Source organism: Boleophthalmus pectinirostris, unplaced genomic scaffold (assembly GCF_026225935.1).
Source record: "Boleophthalmus pectinirostris isolate CB_2022bp ecotype Guang Dong unplaced genomic scaffold, ASM2622593v1 HiC_scaffold_1, whole genome shotgun sequence".
Classification (NCBI taxonomy): domain Eukaryota; kingdom Metazoa; phylum Chordata; class Actinopteri; order Gobiiformes; family Gobiidae; genus Boleophthalmus; species Boleophthalmus pectinirostris.
The window spans coordinates 20,873,337-20,887,862 of record NW_026570970.1 but is presented as its reverse complement, the minus strand read 5'-3'; the positions used below and the strand labels follow the sequence as shown (position 1 = coordinate 20,887,862).

Genomic DNA, 14,526 nt, shown 5'->3' with positions numbered 1-14,526 from the left:
ACTGAGAACTATTTTACACTTTCCTGGTTTCTGCAATATTCACCTCAGTTGCCATTAAGCTTTAAGTTGGGTAAAACCTGGGGTAAAAAAAATACAAGTCACACGTTTGAGTGTATAAATGAAAATTTTATAGTTCAAAAAGAAGCCCATCCAATCCATACCAAATTGAATTCAGCAGTCTGTGTGCCCTCCATTTACCAGGCAACAGACCGCTTGCTACAGGTATCCTCTGCACGACTACAGTAAACATGTATTCAGAAAACATGCTTGATTTTGCCAGATCATTTTGCATTCAAACATTTTTATTTTGGTAAAATCATACAATTGCACAGCTGAGAATTTCCCATGCAGTGCAGTAGCCTAGAAGCTAATACAGAAAGCAAAGTCTACATCTAAAGAGCGTTGGGTTCTCGAATAAATGTGGAACAAGATAAGCCCGCTCCACATTGAACCAGAACCCACAGCTTTCATATATGCAAATACAACAATGAGAATTAACCACATGTTTGTTACTTTAAGGATTGCCATGTGCCAGACATTCACTGGAAAAAATTCAGGTCAAATTAGAGAATCAAACATTAATGCACACATTTGGAGAATCGTCACACTTCTGCACTGATATGCTTAGGAAATTTAGTCGCTTTTGAAAGCTTTATTCCAAACCTTGGCAGATTTGTTCAGTAAAATTTTTGCTCACCAATTATTTATCTAATCGAGATGACAGACGCCTTGATAAGGCCCTGACACAGCTGTGGATACTTTGAGTCGCATGTATTTTAACATTTAAAAAGCTCACACTACCCCGAAATAGAAATTTCACGCATACAGGTGACATTCAACATTCAAGTGCCAGTGTTTTTGTAATGTCTTTTGGTCAAGTTTCTGAAACTTTCAAAGAATCACTTTGAGGCTTACAAAAATAAATATTTGTCAAAAATGCTTAATAAATTACACAAAACTAGCAGCAAAAGTAGAATCTAGAAATCTGTGCAAATGGCTAAATTCCCAACTGCTAAATCCCCTGGTCCCAAATAAATCCTGGTTTGAGAACCCTTCCCCTTTTGTAAACAAGCTGCGTTTCTCCACAAACTCCTCACACACAATATTTGGAAGCTTAAGGACACATATTCAAAGACATCCATATAAAACTCTAGATGTGCAATAAAAGAACTGTAAAACTCGATGGGCACAATGAAACAAGGGCCTACACACCAAAATCAAGTAGCACCATTCATTCTCAAGTTCTCGTCACTGTCAGTGCATCCGCGTATAGCTCAAATTCTTAGAAAAGTTCAAGGCACAACACTCCAGAAGAAAACTGGAGCGCCAATGTTAAACGCCCCGTCTCAACAGCCTCTGGCTTCGCTACACCAGAGCCTAGTGGATTTCAACACAAACTTCTGGAGATCTGACAGTACTCTAGTCTCTAGAAGTGGTCCAGCCTGAACCCCAAAGACCTCCAGAGGTCAAATACACAGTACTGAAAACCTAAGCCACTGACAAGGCGGTGCACTTCAAACCGCTACCTGAGCCGATCCCGTCCCACCCACCAGAGTGCTGCCCCCGCTCCTCTTAAGTTCAATTGGTAAACCTCAGTGACCAAATGCCTGTCTCTTCAGATGACCCTGCCTCCAACGCAGCTTGAAAAGAGAAAACGTTTGTAATTAAGTTAAGCCTGCGACTCAGTTCACTTGTCCTTCCGTCTTGACCAAAAAACAAAACACTTGCAAGCGTAGAATACCATCTGGGCCTCGTGGTAGTGCAGATTCAGTAATGCTCACCACAGTGCGGCCTTCCTGATGCTGTGGTCCTTTGTCCAGTCATTTTGAACCCTTGCTTTCAAGATGGCAGGCATTTTTACTTAGATATTTCAAGAGGAAAAACAAACTTCCATTTTTACATTTTGCACACATGCCTGCACCATAATGTCTCAAGTAAAAATTAACACAAAAACACCACCCACTTAATGTAGCTAGCACTTCGAACATACTAGCTGCCTTAACACTGTCAAGTCAAACAGAACTGCGGAGTAACATGTTCCAGCATCAATTCTTTTGGATCCTCAGCGAGTGTTGGCACTGAGCTTAATGACTTCTGTGTTTTAAGATAAATCACAGGAATGGCTATTTTAAAGACTCCCAAACCCATTTAAAATGGAGCCTGTCCAGGATAGAGTGAGCCAAACAAAAGTAACCTTGTCCTCGAGGATTAAAATACAGTTGCTTAACACAGTGGCCCAAATTATAGTTAACAGCAATAGCTCAAAAAACTGTTCCAACTGTAAATAAAAGAGAAAAAAGCTACATGTTTGTGCAGTAAATTTGAGTTCAAATGGAATTGTGACACTGAAGCCACAAAACCCAAGTATTTGCCAAGGTTTGATTAAGTCCAAGGTTATTTTACTTAGTTTTTATGAAATAAAATAAAAACAAATTTAGAACTCTTGGCCATGTTCATCTGGTGAAATGAAAACAGATTTCCTGTTTAAATTCAAAAGGCACAGTACATTAACATACAAATGATCCTCTGGTTATTCGATTGTTTTTTTCCACAAAAAGAACAAAAATACTTAAAACAATGAAAGTCCGAGGTTGCTATCGGACAATGCATGTATGTCAGCATCCATGCTCACTCTGAGGTGTGCACGCCTCTGCGCTGTCCCGTGCCCGCCACGTGCTGGTACATGTGTGCGGCGCGCTGCACTTCCCGTGTGGGACAGGAGGAATGGCAGAGACCCAGGGTTGGTAATGTACTGTGTGTCAGTGAAGCTACACAGGGAAGGTTGTTGTGTCTGGCGAAAGTTAACATGTGGTTTCCATTTGGTTGGTTGACAAGGCAACCTATTCCTATGGCGACTAGTTGCCCCACCAATCCACACTACCAGAGTGGCTGTAATTTCCTCCATAGCCGTCACTGCTGTAGAAGTTGCCACCACCAAATCCACCTGAAAATAGATTAGAAAGTTACACAGTGCATTTAGTGATGTGAGCGGTCAGCTTGAGGGATACCTCCTCCAAAGCCGCGGTTCCCTCCATGGCCTCCAGTGTTTCGTCCTGTGCGGTTACTGCTGAAGCCTCCTGAACCAGGCGTCTGACGGTAATCTCTGGCTCCAAAGCCCCCAGAGAACCTGAACAAGAGGCTGCTGTTTAGCACTTGAACACAACTATTTAAAATAGGGATGCACCGATTTGATATAGGTCTCAGATGTGTGCGCCAATACTGGAAAATCTGCTGGATTGAATATTAGCTTACAAATATCCTGGTTCATTGCCCAGAAAGTAAATGTTTTGTCTTGTCAGTTTTGTCTTATTTTTATTTAAAAGAAATAGATGTAACTTTCAGTTTCTCACTGGCATCGATTGATATTGGTTATCGGCAAATACTTAAAGCTATAGTATAGAAATCACTATTGGAGCTGAAACAACTGGACTGGTGCCTCTCCAATTTAAACCAAACAATATGGACTTCCTTACCTCTTGGAACGTCCGCGATTGTTGCTCTTGTGCTGGTGCTCATAGGCCAGGCTCTCCAGCCAGGAGGGCACCTCCTGCTTGGCTTCCACCAAGATGTCCAATAAATCTTTGGTAATATTGCTGTTTTTGTCGTTAAAGAACGACGTGGCCAGACCTGTAAAAAAAAAAAAACATTTAGCATCGATACATTCAGTATACGTCAGTTAAAATATCTAATAAAAGAACTTGCCCAGATTGCCCACACGTCCTGTACGGCCAATACGATGGACGTATTCCTCAATGTCACTTGGCAAGTCAAAGTTGATCACATGTTTTACATTGCTGATGTCCAGACCTCTGGCTGCCACCTGAAAAGCAAGCACTCAGTTAAAAAAAACAACTTGATACTCGTGATATTGATACTGAATCAGCTATTACAAGAACCTGTATGACTACATTGCTATGAGCATTTATTGGTACATTAAGTTTATTGCACCATAATTATGTTTATTTAGAAAAACTATCACATAAAGTAGATGACTTATTCTGTTTGGATCATTGAATTGACTATCTTACAAACTGAATGGGCAATATAACATTTATCACATTTATCGAAATATTGTGATAAAAACAATGATCATGTAATGCATGAAATTGTGAGGGACCCTGCCCAGATTAGAACCACACCTCAAAACCTAAACAATAATCTCCATCTATCTTGGACACCTGTGGAGTCACATACCGCTGTAGCCACCAAGATGGGGCAGCGCCCAGATCGGAACTGGTGCAGCGCCTCCTCTCTGTCTTTCTGGGAGCGGTCGCCATGGATACTGGTGCAAGCATAGCCCTCCCGATAGAGGTAGTCTTCCAGGGCATCAGCCCCTTTCTTTGTTTCCACAAAAACCAGGGTCAAGGAATCTTTACCTACAATATAAAAGGAAACGCAAAGTTAACAATGGGGTACAGAGTACAGAGCACAGCCACATTAACCACTAGCACAAAACTACAAAAAAGCTTTGCAAAATAAAATCTACAAGTGATACATGGGACAGTGCAAAATTTGTGCACCCTGACAACCATTAACTATGCTTTAAACTTCAATTCAAGATTCATAAGGCAAAAGGTACTTTTACACAAAAAAACAAAAACAAAACAATGTTGCTACATTAATTAATGGCTATCAGAAGCTTGAAATAATCCAAATGATGATGATAACTCAGCATACGAAAACCTAAAATATTCCCTTTAAAGGAGAAAATTGTAAAAAAAAAAAAAAAAAAAAAAAAAAAAAAAAAAAGGTTGATCGTCTTATGTTCAGAGCAGAATGGCTCATAAAATTGTCAGTTTGAAACAAATGCTTTGTCACACCAGTTGTTCCATCAAACTAAAATGGTATACGAGTACAGCGAGTGCCGTCGGCACATAGCCAAAGCAAAACAAAGTGAGCAGGGACGGGATGAACTGTGAGATGGTCATGTTTGGGCTGTAGGGCAAGATACATTCTTATACTTACCAGGCTTCTCCGGGGGCTCTGTCACATTTTCCTGAACCTCACTGGGAATAACTGAGATAAAAACCAAACCACACGCATGGCTGCTCAGTCCAATGGCTCCACATTTTAACATCATTAACATAGCTAACTGAGACTACATTTTCTTAAACGTTGTTAAAACATGCTTTCACAGGGTACAAAAAGACCCTCACTCATAACTGACCATTAAAAATAATCTATTCAAATTGGCTTAATTGCAAACCCCTAGTGAAAATACATTTGTACAATGGTTGCTGCACTATATGCTCATACCTGTGGCATTAAGAAGATCAAGGAGGAAGGACCTCTTATCGATCTCCTCCACCCAGACAACTTTCTGAGTGATGTTTTCTGAAGTTGAACCAACTCTGCCAACTGCCAGGAAAATATAGTCGTCCAGGAAATCTCGAGCTAGGATCTAAACAAACAAAGATTAGATGCATCAATCTACAAAATTTAAATAGATAATAAATTAATCAATTTTACCTGAATTTCCTTTGGAAAGGTGGCGCTAAACATCATAGTTTGGCGGATCCCTTTTGGTGGCATAGTGTCCTGTTCCACAATGCGTCTGATCTGGGGCTCAAAACCCATATCCAACATGCGGTCAGCCTCATCCAGGACCAAAAAGCTAAAAATAGGCACCAGTAAATACACCTGTATTGAACAGTAGTATAAAAAGCCTATGGGAATCTTCTACATACTTGCAGTAGTCCAGGCCAATTTTGCCTCTTTCCATCATATCTACCAAACGTCCTGGGGTGGCAACCAGCAGGTGGCAGCCCCTCTCCAAGTCCCTGATTTGCTGACCAATGTCTGCTCCACCATATACAACACAGGGACGTACACGGGAGCGATACGCAAACTGAAACAAAGCAAGAGTTTAGACATACATTCAATTTGGTTGGGCTGGATTTTAAAACACTTTAATCACCTTGCGTGCTTCATCATAGATCTGCAAAGCCAATTCTCTGGTTGGGGCAAGGACCAGAGAGATAGGGTACTGCTTACGGCGGCCATACCTTCCATTCTCCTAAGAAACAATAGACCCATTACACACTCCTTACATTACGCACTACATCAGGTGAGATCAAAGACTGGTCCATACCTGCCCACTGTTTTTTGATGCCTGAAGAGCATCTCCAGGGCCATCTGTGTAAATCTGACTCAACACTGGCAACAAGAAGGCTGCAGTCTTACCAGAGCCTGGAAAACACACAAGACACTCACTCAGCATAAACACAGCCCCACATACGCTCTTTATTCAGAAGGGTTTGAGTACGACCAGCACGCACCTGTCTGGGCACAGGCCATCAGATCTCTTTTGCCCTTGATGATTGGGATAGCATGTTTCTGAACTGGTGTGGGTCGAGTGTAGCGACTGAGTGTGATGTTGCCCATTATAATCTCACCCATGTCCACGTCATTGAACTACAGAGGAACCAAGCAATCAATTATATTAAATATTTCATACACATTTACAGCATCACAAGGCAGCTTGACACTCTTACACTATCAATGTGTTGAGGGCAGTTATTTCCAGTGGCCTCCACAGGAATGTCATCATATTTCTCAAAGTTGATCCCAGTATTACTTCCAGAGAAAAGCTCGCTGAAATTCAAACAGTGATATGGTTAAACACACTGATGAGACACACGCTTTGTGATGTAACAGGACTATCTTACTGTTCCAAGCGTTCATTGCGGGCAGTGGGTTTAGACCAGTCTTCTTCTCTGGATTCTTCTACCCACCGGCTGTTTCCCCCTGCTCCCCCTGAGTAACCTCCACGCTCATATCTGAGCACAATGTGATGCCCATTTAGGATTTGGATAAGGAATGCAATGAACATATCACAGCAATAGGAGATGACAGTGAAGGTGCACTCACCGCCCTCTTGAGCCTGTCCCACGATCATTGAAGTAGTTAGACCTGGATCGATCATTGCGTCCTCCAAAACTGCTGTACGCAGCATCTCTTTGAGCGCCTCCCCATCCCCCGTCTTTATTGTCGTAATTTCCAAAACCTATAGATGATTCATGTTAAAAGTATACATACATAAAATATACAATATTTATAATAAAATACAAATTTAATTAAAATCAAAATCAAATGTATGTTTAATGCGAAGAAAAGTAATGGCACCACACACACGTGAACAAGGGTGGGGATGGTGGCGTTGACTAGAACTACAACAACTACAGCAGGGCAGCACAAATCCCCCACCTGCATTTTGTAATGGCTGATTAAACGTGCCTCCACCCCTGTTACCACGGTAGGCACCCCGCCCACCTCTATCGTTGCGTGGGGGTCCACGTCCTCCAAAGCCCCCGTTGGAACGGTTGTCGTGGTAACCATTCACATATCCATTGGTACGGCCACCGTCCCATCCAGGAGAATCTAAAAAGGAGCAAGGCAGGTTATTAGAAAAAATAATGTAAGTGAAGGAGGTAAATGCCGTCACCAACCTACAGCCAGGATAAACTATATGAACTATGCTTGAATTTAATGTAAAAAAAAACAAACAAAAAAAATGCAATATTGAATGCCAATCTTTGGTAGAAATGTACAATGACAATGAACCACAATGATCCAAAAGTCATGGAACCTCTGTGGGGGACATTTACCACATCGGTCTGCCCAGCTGTGAACACTGGCTGTGTCATCGTTCCCATCGGTGGCCACACTACTATCAGTGCAGGCTGAGGATGAGGCTAGTGGGGGACAACAACAGTTAGTGCTGCCATGGTATGGCATGCCACTAAGCAGAACTCTGCCTTAATTCAACAGTGGCAGACCAGCCACATATCTGCCATATTAGTCCTATTGGCATTATGGCAACTCAGGTTTAATCAGACAGGCTAAAGAGGAGATGTGGGTCTGAGGATGCAAGTCAAATCTTCATAAGGCCCACACACAAGCAGCAAGTCAGTCCACAGCAAACTACAGCTTTGGATTTGTAGAAGTCCCAATTGTATTAGAACGCTCAGAAGAGCTTCTGGATGTTCCTCAAACTAATGCACATTTTGAAATAATGACTCAAGACTTGTATCAGATATGACATATCTGTACTCAGCAACCATGACTATCCATATCATGCAGTGTCTCTATGAATAAAACAATTAAAATAATTTCCAGAAAATGTGCGATTTTAAATTGGTTTCTACAAAACTTAAGGCAACACTAAAAAATTAAGCATTCTTACATCAGAAAAAACATTTAAAAAATGCATCATTGCTTAGGGGCCACAACACAGGCAAAAATGTAGACAAAAATAAACTTGAGTCATCATCACCATGCTTTATAAGCACCACTATAAGACAAAACATGAACATGTTAGGCCTCTGACCTACTTTAGTGACTGACAAAGCGAGGAGTTTGATTGTGCTGAAGGTACAGTTTGAATTGAGAGGCAGCCATTAATTAAGTGCCATGACATGCAGACACAAGTATACCACATCTGTTTCGCCAACCACCAGTGTAGGCATGGTAAAAGGCAAGCTCTTGTGAGGCCAGTCTTGGGTAACCTGAGCAAAGGCATGAAGAAGACTATAAAGACCCTGGGAATTACTGTCTTAACAGTTAAGTATTGGCTTTAAAGGTGACAGTCGTTAAATCTTACAATCATCCCATCCTGAGGGATAGTTATTTCTTTGTCTTGGCTGACATTCAGCTTGCCACGGCTGTGGGCACTGCTTAGGAGAAACTTGAGGGACACCAAAAGTGAATTACATGTTTAAAGAAACATTGAAACATTTCCAATGCAAGCACCACAGCCAAAAGCAATTACTAAATTAAGTCCAATAAAAATTTTTTTTAAAATCAACATTCCCTCTCCCCCCTTCAAATTAGTTTTGCTGGTTTGTAAAGTGGCCATTTCATGCATGTGGAAATGCAGATTGCCCTCAGCAAAAGCAGACAGAAGGGACTTACAGAGATTTACGGGTGCCACTGAATAACCGCACTGTCTACCAGTGGAATAAGCATTTGCTGCTGTGGGATAAGAAAACAATAAAACGAGAAAAACGTCATGTGTGCAGAGCCACAATCACAAAATACTGCTTTAAGAGTGTAAACAATCCCGTCCAGAGCAGTCAAGTGTGAATTTGATTTCCTGATGGGCCAGGTGGCATACAAATCATTACTTAATTTTGTTTTTTTTTCCCCATTTTGATACTGGTGAATCAGCGCTTCCTTTTACCAGGCTCTGATGGGTTGAAACAAATGTCCAATAATTCACTTACCACTTTTGCCTGCATCTTTGTTCCTCAAATGAGGCGGAATGTAACGCCCTGTGGAGAAATAAACCATGTTAAAACATACAACATTCTCATAATCAACAAGAGACACATTTGCATATTGCACAACAGTGGCAATGAAGAGTTGAGTACTTACTGCCGGTTCCTCCGCCCTGTCCGTCAGCCGAGTTCAAGTCTAGGGCAGCAAGCTACAGAAATACAAAACATTAAATAAATAATTCCGTACATAATTACCTCAGCTTGTATATACACAGATTCTCTTCTCTACGAGTATGGAAAATAATGAAAATTGTGAATTAAAATGACATTTTTATATAAAAACATCGAGTCAAAACGCAGTCCAATAAATGAGGATATTAAAAATGGAGCATGTGTATTTAGGTCAGTGGAATATAACTGGAACCACATCGAGTATTGGTGCCAGCACTTTTTTTCTTCCTGCGCCACGTTTCAGGTTGAGGCCTGACTTTAGCCGGCTACATACCACTGTACCCGGCCCGGCGTTGGCCAAATGCGAAACTGATGAAAACTTAATAGGGTAGTGATAAACCCCGGCTCTTCAGTGGACACATGTATAATGGGTTGTAATCCACCATTAGTCAAGTGTCGTTAAATGAACACTACATGTGCATCTGGCTCAACGCAGTGGTCCTCCGCCATCACAATCTCACAACGCCATCACCGACATTTTACCAACGTTAGCATGTCGGAGCTTAAAGAGCTAACACCACGAAGCTCCCCACTTGGCTCCCTATAATACCGGTCATTTACAGCACATCTACAGAGGGAGAATGTATTAAAAGTTCTTACCTGCTGATCTAGACCGTGTGGATTATCGACGACCACATGACTCATAACTAAAGAGAGTAGTGGAGATTATTTTTGAAGAGAAAGGATTTTCTTTGTTAGCACGGTTAGCTCTTCAGCTGAAAGTACGACGATTTTCCCCTTTTTGTAAAAAGTTCCGCCTTGGTATAACAGCTACTGGTAAATTTAACTACTCGTCTATTTCAAATAAATAAAATAACGACAATTGCTAAATATAAATAACGCTAGAGTTCAGTATGAAATGGTTACTGTAGAGCTGCTCAACAAAACCCCCTCCCGGCGGCTTGACCGTGCTGGAATGAGACGCCGAGCACGCAGGTAACGCGAGATATCACATCTGTAACCCGGCAAAGTGCCCTGTGGGGCCGAAAGTGTCGCGATATTTTATTTAATCTCGGATCATTTGACCAGCATGATTATCAGGAACTGGAACGCCTTATGTTTTCTTTTTTCCCCACGGAGATATTGGGAGCATAAAAAGAAATAGCTTATTATATACTGCATTTGGGTCAAATATTTATTCAATTAGAACTATAGATTATCCTTTAAGAATACATCTTATTGAAATGAGGATCCAGGCCATGATCTTTGCCTGATAAAAAGAAAACAACAACATCAACATCATCAACAACAACAACAACAACAACAAAGCTAAAAAACGAAACCATGTGCCAGCAGACTATCATTCCTCTAATAATAATCCTATTGTAGCCTATGTTGGACATGCACACAAGTGACATATGGTTTGAAAGCTCTTGAAAGGGCTTGGCAGGAAGGGTCAAGAAGACAGTCAAGTATTAGCCAAATACTTCCTTGTGTGACCACTATCCTGCTCTGGACAGGTGTCTGGTGGCCAGTTGAATATCAAGTTGATATTTAAAGGTCCTATGTTATGCCAACTGATTTGTGAGCTTTAAGCCATTTTAGAATGTTATTACCTTAGCAAAAACATCCCTGGAATTATGTTTTGTTTCATTCACACGTTTGAGTAATCCTTCATTATTAGCCTGCCTACACCTCTAAAACTCAAAACACTTACATCTTGTGATGTCATGAAACCACCTTATATCTTTTCTTCAATAGAGACTGGCAATTCCATGTCTGAAATTATTTATGTTATTCTAATGAAGATGTGTGGAGTTTAAAAACACAGTGGAACATTTCCTGCATTACCACATGACATCACAAAGTTGATGTGACGGTGGTGATGAAAAGTGTTTTTTGTTTGAGAGATGAACTCTGGCTAAATATGCAGGATTTGCATGTTAATGGTCCTGTATTGTGCAAAATTGACTCTTGTGAGCTTTAGGCCATGTTAGAATGTTGGTACCTCATCAAAAACATGCCTAGTTGTGTTTTGTTTTATTCACCTACATGATATGTGTTAATTATAAAACCACAACACAGGTAGTCTATAATTGTGATGAGGAAACAACATTACAACATAGATAAGAAAATAGCATAAGATGGGACCGTTAACTATATTATATTTCTCTTACATCCACAGTGAGCCTTATGACGCTTGTTCCAGTGTCATATATGTAGAAGATGATGACGATGAAGTGCAGTTGCCATTCCTCAAGTGTACCTAAAATGTTGCTCTTTGAACGGTGAAACAGTAAAACTAAACCTATAATCAAATATAGGATAACCTTTGATTTAGTTATTTTAATAGATCCATGATTTAGACTTCAAAGTTATATATCCTTTTCCCTGACTGTGCAGCGTCTCTGGCTCCATCTACTGACATGTAGCGGGAAAAACACATGGGTAAATGCTAAAAAGTCAACTTATTCCTGTGAAACGTTCTTTCATGTTGTTATAAATGCACTGTTATTTATGCAGTTCAAGGCACTTTGTGACTGAGTGAGACGCTCCTTCAATAAATGGTTGAATATATATGTAAAATAATCTGTGTTGTAATGAGTTTATCGTTTTAGGCCCTTAACATGGTGTGTACTTCATTTCCCAAAATCCTCTTCGGGCATTTCTCCGGAAGAAAACGTATGCGTCTTCCTTTATACTTCCTCTTTCCGTCAACGGAGTTTAGGTACGGGTGCTTCAGTGTGATTCCGTTTACAAAATCTTGTCTAAATCTATGTTTTAACTTGTCATCCACACGTATAACGTTTATAAACGCGTCCAATAACATCCAGGGGGTTGTATTTGATTTATATTGTTAAGATTAACATTGGTTTAAATAGTTTAATCAGCTCTGTTTAGTACACCGGTGTCATGGCGTTCTAATGGCAATGTTGAGCAGCTACAGGCCGGTTGCTTCACTTTTAGTGTCTACTAAATTATATTCTAAATTTATATTTTAGAAATCTGTATACTGTGTTGCTTTTTGTTTGCTTGGAAGTGTGGCAGTTTTTTAAGTGGGATTTGCAAACCTCCGAAAGCAATGCGTAATTTCTAATAACACAGGCACATTTTCATTTTTTTCCCAGTACACGATGGGACGTGTAATCAGGGGACAGAGAAAAGGTGCGGGCTCTGTGTTTAAAGCCCACGTCAAGCACAGAAAAGGTGCTGCTAAACTCCGTCATATTGACTTCGCTGAACGTCATGGATACATCAAGGGGATTGTGAAGGTATGTCAGGGACAACACTGTATTTTCCATTTGCTATGATCACTGCAGCTAAAACAGAAATTCACAGATGTCTGTAATATGTTCAATAAGGTGTGTATAGAAGTTGCACTATTTAATCTCACTCTATTGCTTTACATTAAATCATGCAATTTTACGTTTGATTCTTCAGTTATGTATTCCCAGCCGACAGTGATATCTCTGTATTTGGTCTCCTTTAGGATATTATCCACGACCCGGGCCGTGGTGCTCCTCTGGCAAAGGTCGCTTTCCGTGATCCGTACCGCTTCAAGAAGAGGACAGAGCTCTTTATTGCTGCTGAGGGAATCCACACCGGACAGTTCATCTACTGCGGCAAGAAAGGTATGTAGTCATTCAGTCCAGTCCTGCTTATCAAATCAGGGGTATCCAAGTTCATTAGCCCTCAAGCCTTTTGCTGAATAGGCTCTATTCACGCTTACATCATAAACCAGGAAGATGATTGGAAAGATGCAATGACAACTTCCCAGGTCCAGTTTTCTTCATCTAAATGTCATTGTAGTGTTCTGTTACGTTCGGCTAAACAATTACAACCATACCCCAGTTTTCAGAATTTCCTCACTGACTCACAACTCAGAGCGCACTGGATACATGCGATTAGAAGAGATGAGGGCACCAAATTCAAGATGATTCCAAACAGCACATATGTATGCAGTCTTTATTTTACCACTGATCATTTACTTCAATGGGCTTTTATCACAGTTGGTCTGCAAGCCCAGTGGCCACAGTCAGTAACTACACTGGAAGTTGTAATCGCATCTTTCCAAACTTATTCCTGTTTTGTGACGTAATGTGAATGGTGCCTATTGGCCAGAATGTCCTCGTATTCCAAATTGTATTCTGTCTTTATCAGGTATAGCAACTATGTAACGTGTAAATCTAGAAATATTTGATAGTATAATACCAAATATAATCCACACAGACCATGCTGTTTTAATATTTTGCAGCCCAGCTTAACATTGGCAATGTACTGCCTGTGGGCGTAATGCCCGAGGGTACCATCATTTGTTGCTTGGAGGAGAAGCCTGGAGACAGAGGCAAACTGGCCCGTGCTTCAGGGAACTATGCCACAGTGATCTCTCACAACCCTGAAACTAAGAAGTCAAGAGTCAAGCTCCCTTCTGGATCCAAGAAAGTCATTGCCTCAGCTAACAGAGCAGTTGTGGGTAAGCTACAGCTGTCTGCAAAGCTTCTGTGATGTTTTAGTTGGATTCTTTTTTTCTGATGCATTGAATTTGTTTCAGGTGTGGTTGCTGGAGGTGGTCGTATTGACAAACCCATCCTAAAAGCTGGTCGTGCTTACCACAAGTACAAGGCGAAGAGGAACTGCTGGCCACGTGTCCGTGGTGTGGCTATGAACGTAAGTCAATATGAACACACACTTTACAAGTTTTATGCAAGTTATTAACAAGGATACATTTAAGAACTTCCAAAATATCTCCCAATAATTGCAAGGAAGGGCATTATAAGTTTACAGTCCAATAAACGGTACAGAGGGAATAGTGAACTAGCCCTGCCAGTGGCTTAATGCATTGGATTCGATGCTAAATGTGCTTAACTTTGATCTGCAGCCTGTTGAGCATCCCTTCGGAGGTGGTAACCATCAGCACATTGGAAAACCCTCAACAATCAGGAGGGATGCACCTGCTGGTCGCAAGGTCGGTCTCATTGCTGCCCGTCGCACAGGCAGACTGCGTGGAACAAAGACGGTCCAGGAGAAGGAAAATTAACTCTGTGCTTCTTGATAATAAAAGTGTCAAAAGAATGTCTTGTCTTCATTTTTAACAAAGTCATATAAATTCAAAGTGTTGTGAGCAGAGTAAGTGCTA

The 14,526-nt window shown here is 40.9% G+C and overlaps 2 protein-coding genes across 3 annotated transcripts; one reads left to right on the top strand and one right to left on the bottom strand.

Moving 5' to 3' along the window:
- Window positions 1-105: 105 nt before the first annotated feature.
- ddx3xa (DEAD-box helicase 3 X-linked a) lies at window positions 106-10,380 on the bottom strand. 2 transcript variants are annotated; one of them, XM_020936239.2, is made up of 19 exons: window positions 10,050-10,380; window positions 9,376-9,427; window positions 9,225-9,272; window positions 7,273-7,380; window positions 6,871-7,006; window positions 6,669-6,779; window positions 6,495-6,594; window positions 6,279-6,414; window positions 6,092-6,189; window positions 5,918-6,016; window positions 5,688-5,848; window positions 5,470-5,614; window positions 5,257-5,401; window positions 4,966-5,016; window positions 4,195-4,376; window positions 3,703-3,820; window positions 3,474-3,627; window positions 3,009-3,127; window positions 106-2,944 (listed from the first exon to the last, which is right to left on the bottom strand). In XM_020936239.2, exons 1-19 carry the CDS (start codon window positions 10,092-10,094, stop codon window positions 2,856-2,858), a joined length of 2,097 nt encoding a protein of 698 aa, XP_020791898.1. In that variant the 5' UTR covers window positions 10,095-10,380; the 3' UTR covers window positions 106-2,855. The 2 variants fall into 2 exon arrangements, with proteins under 2 accessions (XP_020791898.1, XP_055005677.1); XM_055149702.1 differs by lacking the exon at window positions 4,966-5,016.
- A 1,619-nt stretch (window positions 10,381-11,999) lies between these two features.
- rpl8 (ribosomal protein L8) lies at window positions 12,000-14,462 on the top strand. The gene is made up of 6 exons (XM_020936229.2): window positions 12,000-12,117; window positions 12,518-12,661; window positions 12,880-13,021; window positions 13,645-13,863; window positions 13,942-14,057; window positions 14,269-14,462. Exons 2-6 carry the CDS (start codon window positions 12,524-12,526, stop codon window positions 14,425-14,427), a joined length of 774 nt encoding a protein of 257 aa, XP_020791888.1. The 5' UTR covers window positions 12,000-12,117; window positions 12,518-12,523; the 3' UTR covers window positions 14,428-14,462.
- Window positions 14,463-14,526: the final 64 nt, after the last annotated feature.

What these genes read in the sequence shown, in the direction of transcription:
- ddx3xa (XM_020936239.2), bottom strand. Translation starts at nt 10,094, where the DNA reads ATGAGTCATGTGGTCGTCGATAATCCACACGGTCTAGATCAGCAG. An exon ending in CAAAGATGCAGGCAAAAGTG is followed by an intron (nt 7,381 to 9,224) that starts GTAAGTGAATTA and finishes GCTCCTTTTTAG; the next exon opens with ATTCTCCTGGATGGGACGGT. An exon ending in GCCCTCAACACATTGATAGT is followed by an intron (nt 6,415 to 6,494) that starts GTAAGAGTGTCA and finishes GTTCCTCTGTAG; the next exon opens with TTCAATGACGTGGACATGGG.
- rpl8 (XM_020936229.2), top strand. Translation starts at nt 12,524, where the DNA reads ATGGGACGTGTAATCAGGGGACAGAGAAAAGGTGCGGGCTCTGTGTTT. An exon ending in ACATCAAGGGGATTGTGAAG is followed by an intron (nt 12,662 to 12,879) that starts GTATGTCAGGGA and finishes GGTCTCCTTTAG; the next exon opens with GATATTATCCACGACCCGGG. An exon ending in CATCTACTGCGGCAAGAAAG is followed by an intron (nt 13,022 to 13,644) that starts GTATGTAGTCAT and finishes AATATTTTGCAG; the next exon opens with CCCAGCTTAACATTGGCAAT.